The sequence below is a fragment of the Archocentrus centrarchus genome, chromosome 10 (assembly GCF_007364275.1).
Source record: "Archocentrus centrarchus isolate MPI-CPG fArcCen1 chromosome 10, fArcCen1, whole genome shotgun sequence".
In the NCBI taxonomy this organism is placed as follows: Eukaryota; Metazoa; Chordata; class Actinopteri; order Cichliformes; family Cichlidae; genus Archocentrus; species Archocentrus centrarchus.
In genome coordinates, this window is record NC_044355.1 from 12,843,338 (window position 1) to 12,863,635 (window position 20,298).

The following is a 20,298-nucleotide window of genomic DNA, read 5'->3' on the forward strand; positions in this document are numbered from 1 at the left end:
ATTTCAGAATAAGTCAGGCTGCCAATTTTTTTTTTTATTTCAACTTAGCCATTTATGAAATGTTTAGGAACAGTTAAGGACAGGGCAAAGTGGCCATTTATTTGTTAATCTAGATAATAAGCCATGAGTATAATTTTAAAGTATACTTTATAAAAATGGTGAATCTATCCTTTAAAGCTGGCTGTGCTGTCTTTCAGTGATTTTTAGTTTGTCACATTTGTGTTAAAATTGAGTGAGTTTTCTTTTTATGTTTACATTTTATTTAGAGGTAGAGTACTTCTTGTGTGCAAAGTTGTCACACACGCAAACACCCACCTCATCTGGGTCTCAGATGTCTTCAAAACTCTTGGATTTGTAGTCTTTTGTCACCGTAGCAGGATTGTCTGACCCTGAGTGGGGAAACTTAAAGTGTATTTGTTGCCTTGTTTTGGACACCTTTATGTGAATGTATCTGTGTTGTGTTTGCAACTAGAATAAAAGGTGTGCTTTTATTTAACCGCTGTCTTTCTGAGCACTGTGTTGGGGTGTGTGCTTTGTATTTCACGCTGTGATATTAGGTCTATTTGGTCAGCTGTGTGAGATTTTCTTTTTTTTTTTTTTTTTAAACTGCTTGTCTACAATTAAGTCTAAATGAGTGCCACGGTCCAATGAAGAGAGCCTCAAAGTGTTTTTTAAGTGGAATATCTTGGTTAAATCACATAAGTATTTCCGCAGTTACCAAAGTCCTCTCCCTTTGCCTCTCGGTCACAAATTTGTTGTTGACGAGGTGCTGAAAGTGTACAAGGAGCAGACTTAAATCAAGCACTTATAGAGTAAACTAAAGAGTTAGTCTTTTTCCAACTGTAGAGCCTGTTTTATTGCAGTTCTGCGTCAAGTGAATGAAAAACTGTCAACCATTACTCTGACTGTGAAGAAACAAGTGTTTCTACTTCTTAAAAAGACAGAGAATCAAGAGATGAAGGATTTAGAGCCAAGCCCCCACACCCAGATCCAGCTCAGGAAACTCCGGGCCCTCTGCTCTTCCTCTGCAATGATGGCACTTAATCACACTCAGCACTGTAATGGACTTCTCATCCACTCTCACGCCTCGCCCCTTTATCTTCCCCTTCTCCTCCTCCTCCTTATACAATCTGCTGTCCTCTGTCAGAGTGATGTAGAGTCACGAGAATGGGGAAACACCTTCCAAGGAGAAAACACACATGCACAAGTGCCTTTTCACAACACACACACACATACACACAGAGCTCCTTCAGTGCTGAATGGTGAGACAGCTTGTACTGCATGAACTTGGATAGCAACATTTCTCCAAACTGAAGGTAAGATGTGCAACAGTATCTTTCAGGAAAGCTACTGCCTGCTATAATGTTAGTATTTTTTTTTTTAAAGAACGACTGATCTGATTTCACTTTTGTCATTTCATGCATGGTTTAAGGTTCACTTTACATGTATAGACTGTCACACTGATGTAAAAAGAGATGATCCGTCTCCTGCTCCACCTTTCCTGGTCTCAACACTGACACTACAGACAAAATATTAATTTAACAGCGAAATGTCACTCTTCTGATTTATGCATGTGTTCCTGCAGTGCATCCACTCTGTTTGATAAGCGTTTCATTGGAAATATTTCTTTGATTTATTGCCTCAAAGAAATATGTCAGCCAGTTTATTTTTTTATACTGCTTCTGTAGCCCCAAACAGTCCTGTCATTATTTCTGTGGATCATTCTTTCCCAGAGCATGAAACCAGAGATCCAGAGTCGTACCCTGTGATCTCCTTCTGACGTCAGTGCTGGCTCACTGTAAAAAAGGGAAATTCTTTGGTGGGGTAATTACATCTAAAAGAGCTTTATTTTCTTCTCACACTGTAAATTCTTCAGTAGATACTACAGTCTTACCCATAGACAATCCTATTCATCTCTGGAGATTGATTCAGGATTATGGGTGAGAGAACATCTTTGTTTCTCCATCTGTGGCAGAGTAGTCGTCACAAATTGTACTTCTGTGTTCATTTGGCACATTAGAAACTGTACAGTCACTAAAGCCCCAGTGTCTTGCTGACATTATCTTTGCTGTGTCCTTTTTTTTTTTTTTTTTTTTTTTTTTTGTTAATATAACCCAGTCATTTAAAAATCAAGTTTTTGTACAATGTAATGTTATTAATATTTTTGGATCGGTTAGACCCTGGAGAGAGAAACTTCTGACCTGAACAAATGGTTATGAATTCTTATGAAACTCCTTTAACAGAAAACCAAGTAGACTTATTTTAGGACTATTAATGCTTAGTCTCACAGACTCCAGAAAGAAGTAAAACATTTTCTTCTGAAACTAGTAGACTAAAAGGAAAAAGTCAATGAAGACCACAATAGGAAAAAGTATTTAGTCCAGGATTAGACATAATCCCTGTATGGGAAACTGGGCCCTTGAGTTTAACATTAGAATCATAAGAATTTAGATAGAATAATTTTTAAGATCCCTCACTCAAACATGTTTTAAGACAAAAATACCCCAAAAAATTCAGTTACCTTCTCCTCTCCTTACAAAGTGCATTGTTCATTTTTATAGTGTGACAGAATTCTCCTGCTTTACTGAGAATTTCTAGTTTCCACTTTAGATTTGTATGTTACAGGCCACACACTGTTTTCTTAACTCTCAAAATCCTTGTTCTTTGTACATGTGTTAAGCAGAGATTCAGGTTGAGCACACAAGGAAAAAAAAAGATTGAGCTCAAATCTCCAAAGTTAACTAAACACGTGTTTGACTGGAGGAACATTTAAGGGGATTTTAGAGATGCAGCACCACAAGCTGAATATTGAGGGTCAAATTCAGGACTGATCATATTCAGAGGAAAGTTTGCAGCAGTTTTATGTGTTTTCTGTTTCTGTAGTCCTGTGTTTCTTAAGCTGTGAGAATGTGGGGTCAGCAGTGAGCCAGGTGAAGTAAATTAGAAGGTTTTTTTTGTTTTTGTTTTTTTTTTAATACTTAATGTCAAATTTATCTCTATAGCACATTTAAACAACCTGAGTGCTTTACAGGCAACCAAAAAATAAAAGGCCATACATAAAAGAAAAACAACAAAGATCCAAACAAAATAAAACGTAATAAATATAAAGTGTCAAGATTAGCTCGAATTAAAAGCCAGAGAGAAGAAATGGGTCTTGAGCAACGACTTAAATGTAGAAACAGTCGAGCAGTTCTAATATGAAATGGTAGGGCATTCCAGAGGCTCTGCGCCATAACTGAAAATGAACGACAAAAAGCATAGGATGTGAACTTTTTTTCAGTAGAGTTTGAAAACCTACTTTAGTTGAATCCAGTTTGGTAAGATTTTTATGCCTTACGTGTAAACTTAAGACCAACACATACACATCTTGTCGCAGCTTTGTGCGCCTTTCCAAACAGCTCACCTCATGATTTATTACCCCACCTGCCGCACTGTTTATCTTGGGATTAGATCACAGCCTGTCAGACACGAGCCGTCTCTCTCCAAGGCCCCCCCTCACTTAACATCTTAGCAAAATATAAAAATATGCCTGTGTAGGTTTAGACAGTGATAACTAATAATCTGTCAGTGTTGACGCCAGAGACAGAGAGTGAGGCTGTCCACACAAACCAAAGCCAGCAGTCCATTAGCACAGAATGCTAACAGTTGGCCAGACTCTGGGAAGTCTCAGAACACTGTCAAGGTCCAATGGGGAGACGACCAGGGCCAGTCAACCCAGAGCATGAAGCTCCTAAATCCCAGTCCTGTTTGTCTGGGTGTCTGACTCAAAGGTAAACTTGGTTCAAAGTAACCAAATGAAGATAAGACCTAAGCATGTTTTCGATTAATGTCAAGATGTATCTTTGGAGTTCTGGCAGAACATAATCGTTTGTGCGCCCACTGGCAGGGTCGCCTGGTGTGTGTCAGTTTTTCCCTGGTTATTATGACAAACACCCAGCAATGAGAACATTTATTTAAAGTCATGCGTAGAAAGAGAAACAAGGAAATATGCCAGCTTGGAACTGTTCTGATACATTTACCCTTAAGATACATGATCGTTAACCTAACCAAGTCTGTACTTTTGTGCACTTAAAAGTGTTCAGGGAAGGAAATGGACACACAATCCTCCATGCCTGAACTCTGACATTGGAGGCATCACAGAGCGAGCAGCAAAGGAAGAAAAAGGAGTCTTGATATTTCTGTCAGCTGATTTGTAGAATTTTAACATGGGATGAGCTTCTGACTCCAGTGAGTTTAAGGTACTGTCTTCATTATTTTCTTGGTTATAAAACATTTGTTATCGTGGAAACTACATAAAGCATTTTGAACAGCTGCTCTCAATAGGACAAACTCACTATTGCTATATTAGACTGTGATCACACACATCTCGATTTGGATTAAAGATATGGTTTGTTCTCATGTTCCAAGTTAAACAGGTCCAAACTTCAGTAACGTCACACACTGCGTCAGTGGAAATTATCCTTATCTAAGCAGATTTGTTTACCTGAAGATTTAAAAGGCTCCTTCTACTCATTTTATATACCATCTTCAGCTTAGCCTGAGGAAACAACTGGACAATCTTCTCTGTGACCTGAAATTAGGGCTGATATTTATATTAACCTCCTTTGCATTTTACACTCATGCAGAAGAAGACCAAAAAATCCAGACTCACCTGGCAAACAAGTGTTGGTCTATGGCGTGCCATTTTCATGAACCAGCTCACACTGGTCTTGTAACACGCTGTTGTCAATTTTGCAAAGTGCAACATCATGAATTCCCCTTTGTCCCTCACCTCTTAGTCTTGCCTGAGGGTTTGAGAGACGGGTGCAAAATCCCCCAAAATCTACAGTCTGTTTCATGCAAAAAGCATTTAAAGGGCAATTTTCTAAGAAAACCTTGTGTAGTGTTAGGATGTACCCACCCACACAGACAGCTGAAGCCTTATAATACTATAAACTGGAATGAAGATGGCTTATATCACGTATTCATCTTCTTATAATAAATATTACATCAGTAATTGCTCTCTTTTTGGCCAATATAGACTAGTTGAATGTTAATGAGACCAGTGAGTCAGTGTACATGTAGCAGGGTACACACATAAAGCATTTAGTGCAACAGTTCTGAAACAAATTCATACTGTATGCCATCTCTAATGCACCATCACACTAATAAAAGGATCATTAAGTGAAAGTTCTTGTTCTCCATCATGTCAGTGGCTCTCACATTTTTTTTTTTTTGTTGTTGTTGTTTTTGTTTTTGTCAGTGACTCTCAGGTTTGGGTCTAATGTACAGATGTCTTCCAAAAACACTTGTGTTGCTTTTCTGGACACGTCCGTGCTCCATATAGCACCTCTCTAAAGGAACGTCCTGTTTATGGCCAGCCGCATCCAAGTGTATCCTGACTGAGATCCCGACCAGATCTGGACCTCTGAGCTGGGACCCTCTAACCCTGGAGGGGCAGGAAGGTTGACGGGGAGAAAATGCAGTGCACTACCCTCACCACCCTGCTGGTGGGAGTCATGTTGTACCTGGTGATGGGAGCATTTGTTTTTGTCACCCTGGAGAAGCCCAAAGAGAGCCAGGCACATAAAAACCTGCTTAAAACCAAACAAGATTTCCTCATTAATAACTCATGTGTCACCGAGTTGGACTTTCACAAGCTTGTGAAGGTATCAGTGGACACACTGAGCTCACTCTTATTATCCCACTCAAACACATTTAAACAACTCTGAAATATGTTATTCCTTATGAAAGCAACCAAATTTCACCCTTTCAGAATCATCTGGGGGGTTTTGTACAATAACTTTAGTATATTTAATTAAACCGTGCAAAATTTTACCATCATACTTGTGAAAATTTATAGAGTTGCAGGCCCTCCATGTAAATAGGGGTGGGTCAAAATGCAGTGCATCTTAATTTGTGTTAATTTTTCTACCATTTTAAACTCATCAGAACTAAAGCTCAGGATTGAGAAACAGTGTTTTAAAACTGCAGTTTAATCAATTCTACCCCCCAGTCAAAGTGCCACCATTTAAAGCCAAAATCTTTTCTTCTTCAGAACATTATTTTCTACTGCTTACACTGAGCATCAGCATAATGGGATATATCATTGTTCCAATAGAAAAACTGCCCCAAATTAATATCTTTGATGTAAAGGAACAGAAACAGGCATTGGAACCCTGCATGTTTGATCTGTTCTCTGATCGTTCATAAGAGGAAAACTTCAAAAAGTTCATTTCAGATAAACTTGCTGGGGTCATATCACCCATGTGCGATAAGGGGCTAATCAAAGTACATAGCACTATATGCGTATATATTTTTAAGGCTTGTTACATTTGGTTCCACCTAAATGCAGTTCTGTGAGCTTAGTTGAGCTGATTTAAAGTGCACACTGTATGAGATTAATGAGTAAATATTTCAAAGTGTGGCATCAGAAGGCTCAAGCTTTCAGTCTGTTAGATTAACAACAAATGAAACATTCTGATTAAATAAATAAATAAATACTCTGAACTGCCAAAAGTATTCACTCGTCTGTCTTCACATGCATATGCACTTGAGTGACATCCCATTCTTAATCCATAGGGTTTAATATGATGTTGGCCCACCCTTTGTACTTATAACAGCTTCAACTCTTCTGGGAAGGCTTTCCACAAGGTTTAGGAGTGTTTATGGAAATTTTAAAACAATTCTATACTGAGCTCAGTGTATTAGAAATACACCCACAATGTGATAGGAATAAATAAGCATCCTCTTTTTGTACATTTTAACTTAGATGAATTCATATATTTACAACTGAAATTCCTCCCACACCTGCAGGTTTTGATGTCCGCAGTCGACGCAGGCCTGGATGTGAGAACCCTGCCTGCCAATTTGACCACCCGCTGGGACATCGCCTCTGCCTGCTTCTTCTGTGGCACCATCATCACCACCATAGGTACTGTACGTCGCAGAGCTCACCTGCAGGGGAAACTTTGAAGACTGTCCTAGAAAATGCTCTCTGAGTGGCAAAATGATATACCTGACACACCACTGAGACGATAGGAAAACAAGCTTTTCTGAGAAAGGGTAGCCCACATTGTTTTTCCTGAAGCATTTAAATGTACGAGGGTGGGCTGAAAAGTTCGTAGGCTGACTAAGGAGCAGTTATGATACAGTAAATTTGGCATGCCTTAAATTCAACCTTTACTGATTCCAACTGCATGTTTTCTTTCCAGATAAACCCACATTGGATACAGAATTGAGGACCTGAAAAGTAGTACTAGAGACATTTTTTGAAAATGGATAAAATTTGGCACCGTGGTGTTATCAATTCTCTGCAGAAAAAGGGGTTAGGGAGAGACTTGAACATGACCCAAGGTCCGGACGTCCTGCCACAGTCACCACCCAAGAAAACATTGACTGTGTTCACCACATGGTGATGGATGACAGCCATTTAACTGTTAATCAGATAGCTAATGCTGTAGCCATCTGCTGTGAATGAGTTGAGAACATTCTGCATAACGAACTTGGCATGTCAAAGGTTTCTGCTCAGTGGGTGCCACGACTTTTGACGCCTGATCAAAAGTGCACCAAAAGTGCACATTTAAAGTGGCTTTAAATGTGCAAATATGCTTTGCTAAGGTGGTTTTTTTGGACCCTGGTATGGTGCTCATTTTGAGCACCGTACCAGATGACTTTTTTTTTAACCTAACTACCCCATGATGTCTTTTTCGGGGAACTGTAAAGGTAGCGCTGCACTCGGCTGCATAACCTCAGGACACCTGTCCCCCCGTGTTGTGTTTGTGTTTGTTGTATTCTTGGATGGGTGCTCTGTTAATTGCAATTTCCAATGTGTGAACCTGTTCACCCAGATGGCAATAAAACCTTCATTCATTCACATTCACCAGGCTGGTCATGCCACAGGTGAACTTGGCACTTTTTGAAGCAAATCCAGACGGTTTTATTGAACATTTCCTCACCCAAGTTGAATGTTGGGTTCACCACTTTGAGCCAGAGACCAAACGGCAGACCATGCAGTGGAAACACACGTCTCCTCCCCCACCAAAGGAGGCCAAGGTGGTGTCATCGGTAGGGAAGGTGATGGGCTCCATCTTCTGGGATGCAACGGGCATCGTGTTCGTTGACTACCTTAAAAAGGCCATAATATCAATGGAGAATACTATGCCAACTTGCTGAGGCAGCTGCAAAAGGCAATCAAGTCAAAATGGCCTGGAAAACTGATGAAAGGAGTCCTGTTTCACCAGGACAACGCTCCTGCACACGAGTCTGTGCTTGCAATGGCTGCTGTGGGTTTGAGCTGGTTGATCACCCTCTATATTCTCCTGCTTTGGCACCATCTGACTATTTTCTGTTTCCAAACATGAAAAAACACTTGGCTCGGAAGCAGTATGGGACCAATGATGAGGTCATCATTGGTCCGATACTTTTGAGGACTTTTTTGAGGGCCAGAATGAGAGCTTCAATAACACGGGAATCCAAGCACTGCAACACTGATGGAAGAAGTGTGTGGACCACAGGGGAAACTATGTTGAATAATAATAAGAAGAAGAAACATCCTTTTGAAGAAGAAAGAAGAAGAAACATCCTTTTGAAGAAGAAAGAAGAAGAAACATCCTTTATTGTCCCACAGAGGGGAAATTTGGGTGTAACAGCAGCCGCAGTTATTATAAATATAAATATAATAATTTACACTATTGAGAATATATATATATATATATATATATATATATATATATATATATATATATATATATATATATATATATATATATATATATATATATATATATAATATAAAATCAACAAACAAGATTAGCCTTAATAATACTAATAATAACACACATTTGGTCAAGTTTGACCATTGCACTGTGGTCAGCCTATGAACTTTTCAGCCCACCCTCGTATTTTGGTCTCATCTAAATTTTCAGGGATTTAGCCTGCAGGTGTTTTTTTTCCTGGCCTGAAAAATGGCAGACTAGAGCTTATTTATGGCCTTGTTTTAAAGACACATTGCTTATCTGGAATAAAATAGGATCAGTGTTGACTGAGTTATAAAGTATTCATAAACTGTAGAATCATAGCTCATGTATATTGTCTGATAAGCCCTTCTAATTAACATAACTTCATAAGGATCCTCTGTAAAATGTACATGCATGTCAGCTTTTATAATTAGCTGCATGTGTTTTTGATTTATTTATTCTTGTAACAGGTTTTGGGAACCTCTCCCCTCGGACGTGGTACGGCCAGTTGTTCTGCGTGTGCTACGCCTTGGTGGGCATCCCCATGTTTGGCATCCTCCTTGCTGGAGTGGGTGACCACATGGGCACCGTGCTGCGGAAAGCTGTGGCCAGGATTGAGACCCTCTTCCTGGTGAGAATGGTCTGTCCTGCCCATCAGCCAAGGCTGAGGAGTCCCATCTGAATAAACCTACAAGGCACAGTCTTCTTATCAGTGCTGTACACAGTAAATAATTTGTTCTGTACGAGTTACAGGTTAGAACTGTACAAGAACAAGATATCTGCCCCTAGTGGAGGAATTAAAGAATTTCATGGATTGGCACAGAGTCTGCTGGTCTGTTGTGGTGAAGAGAGTGTTGAGTATGCTGTGGGTACAAGTGGCAGAAAATAGTTTCCTCTGAAGGATATCTGGGCTCAGCCTTAGAGATAGAATGAGGAGCTTGGTCATTTGGGAGAGGCTCAGAAGAAGTCGCTACTGCTTAACATCAAAAGGAACCAGTTGGGGTGGTTCAGGCATCAGATTTTGACGTATTTTGAGATATCCAACTAGGAGGAGAACCCAGGGCAGACCCAGGACATGCTGCAGATATTATGTCTCTCAGCTGACCTGGGAATCCCCTGGTGTCCTACCAGAAGAGCTGGAGGTGGTGGCTGTGGAGAGGAACGTCTGGATGTGTTGGCTCAGACTTCTGCTCCTGTGACGCAGCAGAAAATAGAGAGTGAATGGATTTATTCTGCCTGATTCTTTTAAATAGATGAATAACATAAAACTGCCAAATAAAGCCTTTCTTATTATAAAGCTCTTAATTCTCCTCCACAGATGCAAAAAAAAATTTTTTTAAATCACAAAAACGGTCTTTGTAAGTGAATTTCTATCTAAAACTTGCATTATAGTGCAGATCAGTTGAACAAGCAGAGCTGTTATCGGCACTATAGCTGCAGCTTCGAGCAGCCCTACAGGAGCCTTGTTCAAGGGTACCATGGTCACTATAGGCAATGAAAAGCAAATAATAACTGCCCTGCTATGACATCTTCAGTCAATGTGATGAAGATGTCAGCATGGACTGAAAAATGGCTGATCAACACGGATCACATCGGCATTCAGTCTGAATCCAGATGATTCTTTGCCTTCTTTTTATTAATCTAGTTTAATTCTTGCACTTTTGTTTGAAATGTATAACTGTGTTGATTTTGATTTATTCTGCATCTGTATTTGCTTCCATCTTTCTCTCTCATAGAAACGTAAAGTTGGGCCCACTACGGTGCGTGTGACCTCAGCAGTCCTCTCCATCCTAATTGGCTGTCTGATCTTCCTCGCTGTGCCAACAGTCGTGTTTCAGAAAGTGGAGGACTGGTCTTTCCTGGAGTCGCTCTATTTTGTGGTCATCACTCTTACCACTGTTGGCTTTGGAGACTATGTACCAGGTACGTACACACACACACACACACACACACACACACACACACACACACACACACACACACACACACAAAATAAAACCTCATGTCTCATTTTAAACAGTCAGGCAACATGCTTTTCTTGTTCAGTGCTTGACGGTTGTACTATGAATCATGATTAATGGATTAGTGAAGTATTCAGTTCAATTTAATTTATATAGCACCAAATCACAACAAACAGTCGCCACAAGGTGCTTAAATACTTAAATAAGCTTAATATCGAGCTTCAAGTCAGTTTTCCCTGTCATGAATGTGGATCTCTTTTTACCTCATCAAGTCATCATCTGCTAAACATAAAGCCTGGTCTGGAGCAGGTTATGTTCAGAGTTTCAGTTTAATAGTGTTGTAGTGTAGTTTTTTCAGCCTGTACTGCTGAAGAAAGCTGTGCAGCAAAGTTACATCACTACAAAATGAACTGCGTAGTAACAAAAAATAAAGGCTCTTATATTTGGTCTAAATCTGCTTAGCCTGTTTTACACTCCCAATCGATCAGTCTATTTTTAGGTCATTTATCACTGACAATATTAAATCAATAGAAATTATTTCACTTCAATCTGGCCTGAAATGTGCCCTTCTTTAGTCTGTGGCAGTGGTCCCCAACCTTTTTTGAGCCACGAACTGGTTTAGTGTTAGACAATATTTCCACGGACCGGCCTTTAAGGTGTGGCAGATAAATAAATGATAGCGACCGTAATCAAAAGTGTGATATTTTCTAAGTATAATAATGAACAGAGGAGGTGGATTACGTCACCAACTTTCCCCTGCTTACATTCATACCTTTGTTCCAGTGACCTCAGTAGGTCACATGAAACAATGGAGTGAAGTCCTAAATTGGTTTCATCTGAAACCACTGATTGTAATGGCCCATGCCTCCTTTCACACCTTGGCACATGTGATTATGCACATGAACAATAGAGGGTCATAACCACCTGCAGATGACTATGCCCACAGGGGTTTAAATACCTGGGTCTCTCCACCATTTGGTTTGAGAACTGAAGAAGTCTTTCGGATGAGCGGTGAAACATCTTCAAGAAACAAAAAGAAGTCCAGTCGCCTTTTTTCAAGCTCCAGAGAAGTCCAGCTGTGAAATTTCCTCAATGCTAAATATTCCACAGTCAACTGTTAGTTGTATTATTAAAAAGTGGAAGTGATTGAGAGCAACAGCAACTCAGCCACAAAGTGGTAGGCTGTATAAAATCACAGAGTGGTGTCAGCGAATGCTGAGGCGCATAGTGCACAGAGGTCAACAACTTTCTGCAGAGACAATCGCTACAGACCTCCAAACTTTATGCTGCCTTCAGACAACATCAGTGTCTGACTTCAGAAATGTGCTTCTGGAAGAATGGTCAAAAATTCCCATAAACAATCCTAAACCTTGTGGAAAGCCTTCCCAGAAGAGTTGAAGCTGTTATAGCTGCAAAGGGTGGGCTGACATCATATTAAACCCAATGGATTACTCACTCAAGTTCATATGCAGACAAGCAAATACTTATGGCAATCTAGTGTAGCTCCATACTGTTGTGCTAGATTGTGAGTAAATGTTGGAATAGACACTGCTTTTTTTTTTTTTTTTTTGGCTGGGTTATCTTAGTGAAATAACGGGCACTTGTGCTATGTGCCCTTTTATAGCAAACCAGGTTGCAGGTTCTGAACACTGATATTTCACAAAGAACAGTTTTGTTATTGACTTTAAATAGATGCTGCTGGAATCACAGTTATTAAATATTTGCTCTCTAATTGCATCAGTCTGAGATCCAAGTTAAGAAATGTGAACCTTTATTTATGCTCTAATACTGGATTTTTCCACATATGTATACAATCATAGCTGGAGCCATTGGTTGCTTAATTGACTCAAACACAGATAGTTTTTCTATTCTTTTCTTTGAATATATTTGGCTTGTGGTGGAGCACTGGAACATCACATGAAATTAAGCTAACTTTCTTTATATTCAGTTGGAGGTAATGAAGACGACAGCTTCTTCAAGCTTCTGGTGTTGCTGTGGATAGTGTTTGGTCTTGCCTACTTTGCCTCTATCCTCACCATGATAGGCAAGTGGCTAAGGGTGCTGTCTGAGAAGACCCGTGCTGAGGTGAGAGACAGCAGAAATGTTAACCAAGAGACACTTAATCTTGTCTCTTAACTTCAATATTGAAATGTTAATCTGTCTCCCACTCAGATGGAGGGGCTGAGGGCCCACGCAACAGACTGGACGCAGAACATGTCCAAGGATTTCCGCATCCCAAACCCTTTGGAATTCAATGACCCCTTCCTCCTGCAACGTCGACGCTGGAAACGAAGTGAGCGGCGACACATCCGCCGGGGAGCCCAGGGTACACTGGGATACTGGGCACGAGGGGGATCTGAGAATGGACACTTGCCGAGTCATAGGGCTGGCCTATCTAGCTCCATGAGCGAGCTGCAGGACAATCCATCCCTGGAAAGGGCGATGGCAATCAACCCAAGGGCACAGGTGAGTGTGGCTGGAGGAGGAATGGTCCTGAAAGCAACAGTGGGATTCAGGGTTGATCCTGCTGTGGTTCTGCAGAGGCAGGGTAGGTCGTTTCCTCACCTGCTATCCCGCTCATTCTCCGTCCCTGTGACCCGCTCTGCTTCACAGCTAGACATTGCAGGTGCACATATGCAGGAAGGATCACTCTTTGGATCTGAGTCTGCGTTTGACTCCAGGTCAGATGGCTCCTCAGTCTCCTTGTCTTTCTCCCCAAGTTCCAGCAAGTTCCAGCCGTGCTGTACCGTCAGCAGCATGGAGGAGCGAGGAGTGAGAGCTGTACACATGGACACATCAGAGGGGAAGGATGAACTGATTCCAGAAAAGAACTGTGAATCTCCACTAAACAGAAGCCACGAACCCGCACCTGACCCTAGTTTTCCATCTCACTCCTCCCCTGTGCCCCCGTCCATCCCCCAAGTCCTCCTTCCCTCCCCTGACATCACCCCCTCCTCCTCACGAGGCTGCCAGCTGCTCGACTTCTTTGGTGAAAACTTGGCATACATCGATGAGTCCTCAGACACCCTGAGCGACCGCCCCCAATCCACGACGAGCGAGGAGAAGAGGAGACGGTCTCGAAAGCCTAAGAGGAAGAGCATGAGGAGGCAGCTATCACACAGGTGGAGCCTGCTGCAGGTGAGGAGGCCCAGCAATGACATGCGGCCACCATCCAATCCTCCAACACCACCTCCAGACTCCTCTCTTTCAGACCTGTCACTACCCGAGAACCGGACAGATGTAGCTCCTACACTCTGACGATCACCAAAGTCCAGGCCTGTGGGTTTACACTACTACCAGCTAGAAGACACATGCTGCTGTTCTGGATTTTTTCTGTGTGTGTGTGTATTTATAGTTAGCCTCACAAAACCACTTCAACAATATTGCTTTATTACTTAGTTGTTGCTGCTAGTGTGCCTAAAGCAATATAAGCCGGATTTGAGTTACTAGGTTGCTCTGACATTGTGCATCTAAACAAAGAGATATTCCTGCCTTTCAGTGAGGGGAATCATGCAACTTTAAATGAACCACACCTGGTGTAAACAAGTTTCAGGACTCAGTGAGTCACTTCATTACCCAGATGTCATTAAACATAATTATCTGCTTTGTTTTGAGCTGCTGAGCTCACTCAATTCTCGGCAGACTGACTCAGAACTAAATCTCAGATTTAATCTGGCTTTGTGAGGCTAACTTTTGGGGCGTGACTATGAGCTTTGAATTCAGCACCGGGTTTACACAGCCATTTATAGAAGCTGTCAGCCACCTCGCCTAAAAGAAGACCACTTCCTTTAACATGAGAAAAAAAAAAAAAAGCTTTATGAAATGGAACATTAAAAGGGACAGCGAACAGGGAAAAACATCCGGGGATGTGTTTTTGAACAGTAAATGGCATATATTTAAAGTGTGTGAGGTCGTCATGTACTAACTAAATTGATCAAAAGACACCATGCGTCAGGATCTGGGTGGCTTACCACCACGACTTGAAAAAAAATTCCTAGGGGAAAATCCTGCAGTGGGTGGAAAACCAAAACCACAACAACAGCACATCTGTTTCAGAGCACAGCAGAGCCATGATTCTTCATCAGCCCAGCACCAGCCCAACATGGGGTGCTGTCATACAGGTCCTGAAGGTGTCAGTTGTATTAGGGAGAAAGAAAAACTGACTCCTGAAGGATCTCTGATATGCTGGTTCATTAAACTTCTCCTGAATATTTTGTGTTAAAAAGAGTTATAAAAAACTCTGACGGTATAAACCTGTTACAGTCACACCAAAGTTATTTGAGTTCAGTTTGTGGCACATACCAACTTTGCAATCAAGTGTCCTTAAATCACTGTTGGTAATGTTCTGCTTGTGTCCTCTTTCCTCTTGGCTTTTTTGTTTGTTTGTTTAATTTTCTGAATAATGGCAAGTTTTGTTTTTACTTGTGTAAAAGTCTTTAACTTCCTGTTTTTCTTCCAGTTGAACTTTCTCAGATATATCTTAAAGCGACCCATTAAAGTGACCTTTATTACACACTGTTATCAGACATTAACTGTAAGTCTTTATTCTGCAACTGTGACAAATTCTTTAAAGGGTCCAGGTGGAGTTTTCTGTCACTTTTAATGTCAATAAAAATTTTACATTTGGGTTTTCTACTTTATTTATTTATTTTGGTCAATTATTTTTATTTTTATTGTGAATCCACACAAAATACAAACAAATACAACATCATGTAAAGGAGTGAAATAAGGCACTTAAATATAGAACATACACACATACCCCCCCACGGTGACCCCAACCCCACCCACCCCAGATCGCAGAACAATAGCAATAATGAAAATAAAGATACAATTAAGTAGCAGAAAATAGAACATACAGTCACCAAATTAGATGTTTACAAAGAATTGTGTTGCACTTTTTCTTTAACCAGAGCATAAGCGGCATCCCATGCTCTCATTCTTTTCTGACTTGCTGCATGCATCCTGGCTACTGATCGCTCCATCATAACAATTTCTAAGAAAGAATTGGCCCACTGTTGCCATGGGAATATGTGTGGTGGTTGCCATCGCAGTGCCAACATCTTCTTAGCTGCCATAAGGCCAGCCCATAGTAAACGTTCTTGATGAGAGGAGATCCCTAATTTGGAATCATCATTGAGTAGGAGTAACAGAATGTTGACATGAAGCAAACCACTCAAAGTGGTGGAGATTGGTCTCCAGAAAGCCGCCACACTCAGACAATCCCAATACATATGCATAAATGATCCTAAAGTATTAAGTGTGCATAAATCACAGTTGGGAGAGTTAATGATTTTCATGGCGCCTCCTGGGCGTTAAATGCAGCCTATGTATGAATTTAAAATGTATGAGCTGATGGTCAGGGTTTTTGGAGGTGTTGTGTAGATTCTCCCACACTGTATCCCAGCAGATTTCAGCCTCTCCCATAACAGAGAGGTCCCTTTCCCATATCTTTTCCAGGGGCAACCTAGCAGGAAGATATGAAATAAATTTATATAATTTAGAAACAATACCTCATGTCTGGTTTCGTGGGGCAAGGAGTTCATGCAGAGGGTGGGTATTGAGAGATGTGCCCCACGGTACACCGTACGCCTTCGTGGCCGATCTCAACTGCAAGTAAAAGAAAAACGTTGAACCCAGTAAATTATACTCCATTTGTAGTTCACTAAAAGAGCGCAGGCCATGATCATTGAAAAGATCTTTGAGAACATTAACCCCCTTATCTCTCCATTGCAGTAAAGACAAGGGTTCTTTCCCAATAAGAATAGAAAAATTATTAAATAAATAATAAATTTTCAAGTTGGCTTTTGTATGATTCAACACTTTATGGCATGTTCTCAGCAAATGAGAAATAATGGGACCTAATTGTAATTTAGCCTATTTGGAAGGTATATTAGAGTACACAAGGTCCTGGAGCCTGTGTGGTCAGGAAAGATTCTCTTCCAGTGGTTTCCAGGAAACAGAGGCCTCGGGATTAAACCATACAAACAAGGGCCAAAGTACAAAGGACCAAAAGTACATCTTTAAGTTCAGCAGACCTAATCCACCCAGTGTTTTATCTCTCTGAAGTGTTCTTAATTTCAATCGAGGTTTCTTCCCATGCCATATGAATTTAGATATAAGAGAGTGTAACTTTTCCTAATAGCCCTTTGGCAGAGCTCTTTGTGGAGTTTGCGTGTTCTCCCCGTGCTTGCATGGGTTTCCTCCGGGTACTCTGGTTTCCTCCCACATTCCAAAGACATGCACTTACTGGGGTTAGGTTAATTGGCTACACTAAATTGCCCATAGGTATGAATGAGTGTGAAAGGTTGTTTGTCTCTCTGTGTTGGCCCTGCGACAGGCTGGCAACCTGTTCAGGGTGTACCCTGCCTCTCGCCCTGTGACAGCTGGGATAGGCTCCAGCGACCCTGAACAGGATGAGAGGAAGCGAAAGCTATGCGAAATATAGAGGGAAAGGTGTTAATCCCAAGGTACCTGTAATGATTCACCACTGGGATATCAGATGACAGGGGTAGAGCTGATACGACTGAATTTAAATTTAACAATGAAGATTTGCTCCAGTTGATTTTAGAAGAAGAAGGAGAAAGAGAAAGAGCTTTATTTGTCACATACATATATATGCAGTGAAATTCATTCTCTGCATTTAACCCATCACACACATGGAGTATGTAGTACACACAGCACAGCATGGAGCAGGGGGCAGCCAAAGGGCGCCCAGGGAGCAACCTGGGGGGGGTGGGCTTGCTCAGGGACCCACAGTGATGCCAGCCCGAGGATTTGAACCAGGGTCCTCTCAGTGATGAACTCTCTTCTTCTCCCCTAGGCCACCACTCCAGTTATATCCAGATAGTGGGCCAAACAAATCAAAGGTGGATAGTAAATGGGGTAAAAAGGATCCTGCGTCACGAATATAAAGTATAATATAAATAAATATAAATATAAATATAAATATAAATATAAATATAAAGTTTTGTAAATGATGGCGCTGGTGAGGTCAGCAGCCGTCGTACCTGCTCCTACGCTTTGTTTGTATATATTAGGTTTAGCTCTAATTTTGGACTTTATAATTCCGCCTGCTCTGTGTCATATCACGTATGACAGACAGACTCTTTTTAATATCAGAATACAGCACTCTGGCTGTATTCTGACACCTTTTTCTCCCGACCCGACTTGGCCTCGGGAGATCCAGCGTTTCCAGTGGGCCAGCTCAAACAAAGGACGCGGAGCACCCAGGTCACGGACAAGGCCCCGAGGGAAAAGAGCCGGCGTAAGAGAGAGGCTGAGGCGCAGAGCGCACCAAACGCCACTGCCGAGCATCCTGTTGGCTAATGTCCAGTCACTGGATAACAAGCTGGACGAACTCAGGGCCAGGATACAGTTTCAGAGGGACATAAGGGACTGCAACATCATCTGTCTCACGGAGACATGGCTGACTCCCCTCATACCGGACCACGCCGTACAGCCGTCTGAGTTCTTCAGTGTTCATCGCACGGACAGAACGAGTGAGTCTGGAAAATCAAGAGGAGGAGGTGTGTGCCTAATGATTAATAACAACTGGTGTGACAGTAGGAATGTTGTCCTTCTGAAACAATCATGTTCACCTAACCTGGAGCTCCTAACCCTGAAATGCCGTCCCCACTACCTGCCCCGCGAGTTTACTTCGGTCATCTTCAGCGCCGTCTATATTCCACCTCAGGCGGACACAAACACTGCACTATCCGAGCTACATGAGGCTATTTCCACCTATCAGGCTAACCAGCGTGATGCGGCTCTCATCGTAGCCGGGGACTTTAACAGTGCAAACTTGAAAAAGGTGATACCGGAGTTGATTCAACACATCGACTGCCCCACCAGAGGAGAGAGGACCCTAGACCACTGCTATTCTCCATTCAAAGATGGCTACAAAGCAAAGCCTCTTCCGCCTTTTGGGAAGTCTGACCACACCTCTGTGCTTCTCATGCCGAAATACAAACAACGGCTCAGGCAGGAACCCCCTGCTGTGAGAGAAGTGACACGGTGGTCTGATCAAACAGAGGCCGCTCTGCAGGGTGCGTTGGATTCAACCGACTGGGACATGTTTCGCAGCAGCGTGGCGGAGACATCGAGGAGTTTACGGAAACTGTTGTGGGATTTATTGGGAAAGTTGTTGAAGACACTTCACTTAGGAGGACCATCAGGACTTTTCCCAACCAGAAGCCGTGGGTGGATAAATCTGTCCGCGATGCCCTGAGGTCCCGCACCGTTGCCTACAACTCCGGCCTCGCCTCTGGGAACATGGAGGACTACAAGGTTGCATCATACAACGTCCGCAGAGCGGTGAAAGAGGCTAAACATCGCTACGGCCGCAGACTGGAACAGCAACTACAACAGTCTGACCCCAGGGGACTGTGGCAGGGACTACGCACCATCACGGACTACAAAGCACCACACACACACCCGGTGAGTGCCGACGCTTCTCTGGCTGATGAACTCAACATCTTCTTTGCGCGCTTTGAGTCGGGAAGCCGACAGCCGCTGCGCTCCCGGCCGGAGGGGCGGAGACACTCACTGTGACGGAGCGCGACGTGAGGAGGGCGTTTAGACGTGTAAACACGAGGAAAGCGGCTGGACCAGACGGTATTAGTGGACGTGTCCTTAAGACCTGCGCTGACCAGCTGGCACCTGTGTTTACACTGATATTCAACCTCTCACTGAAACTGTGTGTGATTCCCACCTGCTTTAAAAAGTCCATCATAGTCCCTGTCCCAAAGAAACCACACCCCAGCAGCCCCAATGACTTCAGGCCCATAGCACTCACCTCTGTGGTGATGAAGTGTTTTGAGAGACTCATCAAGACATTCATCACCTCCTCACTGCCCACCACCCTCGACCCACTACAGTTTGCATACCGGCCAGACAGATCCACAGATGACGCCATATCCTTCCTCCTCCACAAGACCCTTTCACACATAGACACTGGTAAGGGGAACTATGTGAGAGTGCTGTTTGTAGATTACAGCTCAGCATTCAACACCATAGTTCCCTCCAGGCTGGTCTCTAAGCTGCTGGACCTGGGCCTGGGCCCATCCCTGTGCAGGTGGGTTCACAGCTTCCTGACCAGCAGACCACAGGTGGTACGAGTGGGTCACCTCACCTCATCCTCCCTCACCCTCAACACTGGATCCCCCCAAGGCTGTGTGCTCAGCCCTCTGCTGTACTCACTGTACACCCATGACTGCGAGGCCACGTCAGAGTCCAACGTCATCATCAAGTTTGCTGACGACACTGCTGTTGTGGGACTAATCTCTCACAATGAGGAGACAGCCTACAGGAGAGAGGTCTCCCGCCTGGAGAACTGGTGCCAGGAGAACCACCTCCTGCTCAACGTCAGCAAAACAAAGGAACTGATCGTCGACTTCAGCAGGAAGCAGCAGAGGGACTACCATCCACTTGTCATCAGTGGTGCTGAGGTGGAAAGAGTGGACACTTTCAAATACCTGGGAGTGACCATCTCACAGGACCTGTCCTGGACTCATCACATAAACATCACTGTGAAGAAGGCCAGACAGCGTCTCTACCTCCTCAGGCGGCTGAGAGACTTCAAGCTCCCACTCAAGGTGCTCAGGAACTTTTACACCTGCACC

General features: G+C 42.6%; 1 protein-coding gene across 1 annotated transcript; it reads left to right on the forward strand.

Moving 5' to 3' along the window:
* Window positions 1-1,175: 1,175 nt before the first annotated feature.
* Window positions 1,176-15,162, forward strand: kcnk4a (potassium channel, subfamily K, member 4a). The gene is made up of 8 exons (XM_030739679.1): window positions 1,176-1,316; window positions 4,076-4,238; window positions 5,243-5,648; window positions 6,796-6,913; window positions 9,188-9,348; window positions 10,454-10,640; window positions 12,627-12,763; window positions 12,851-15,162. The coding sequence occupies exons 3-8, from the start codon at window positions 5,460-5,462 to the stop codon at window positions 13,934-13,936; spliced, it is 1,878 nt and encodes a 625-aa protein (XP_030595539.1). The 5' UTR covers window positions 1,176-1,316; window positions 4,076-4,238; window positions 5,243-5,459; the 3' UTR covers window positions 13,937-15,162.
* Window positions 15,163-20,298: the final 5,136 nt, after the last annotated feature.

What these genes read in the sequence shown, in the direction of transcription:
- kcnk4a (XM_030739679.1), top strand. Translation starts at nt 5,460, where the DNA reads ATGCAGTGCACTACCCTCACCACCCTGCTGGTGGGAGTCATGTTGTAC. An exon ending in CTTTGGAGACTATGTACCAG is followed by an intron (nt 10,641 to 12,626) that starts GTACGTACACAC and finishes CTTTATATTCAG; the next exon opens with TTGGAGGTAATGAAGACGAC. An exon ending in CTGAGAAGACCCGTGCTGAG is followed by an intron (nt 12,764 to 12,850) that starts GTGAGAGACAGC and finishes TCTCCCACTCAG; the next exon opens with ATGGAGGGGCTGAGGGCCCA.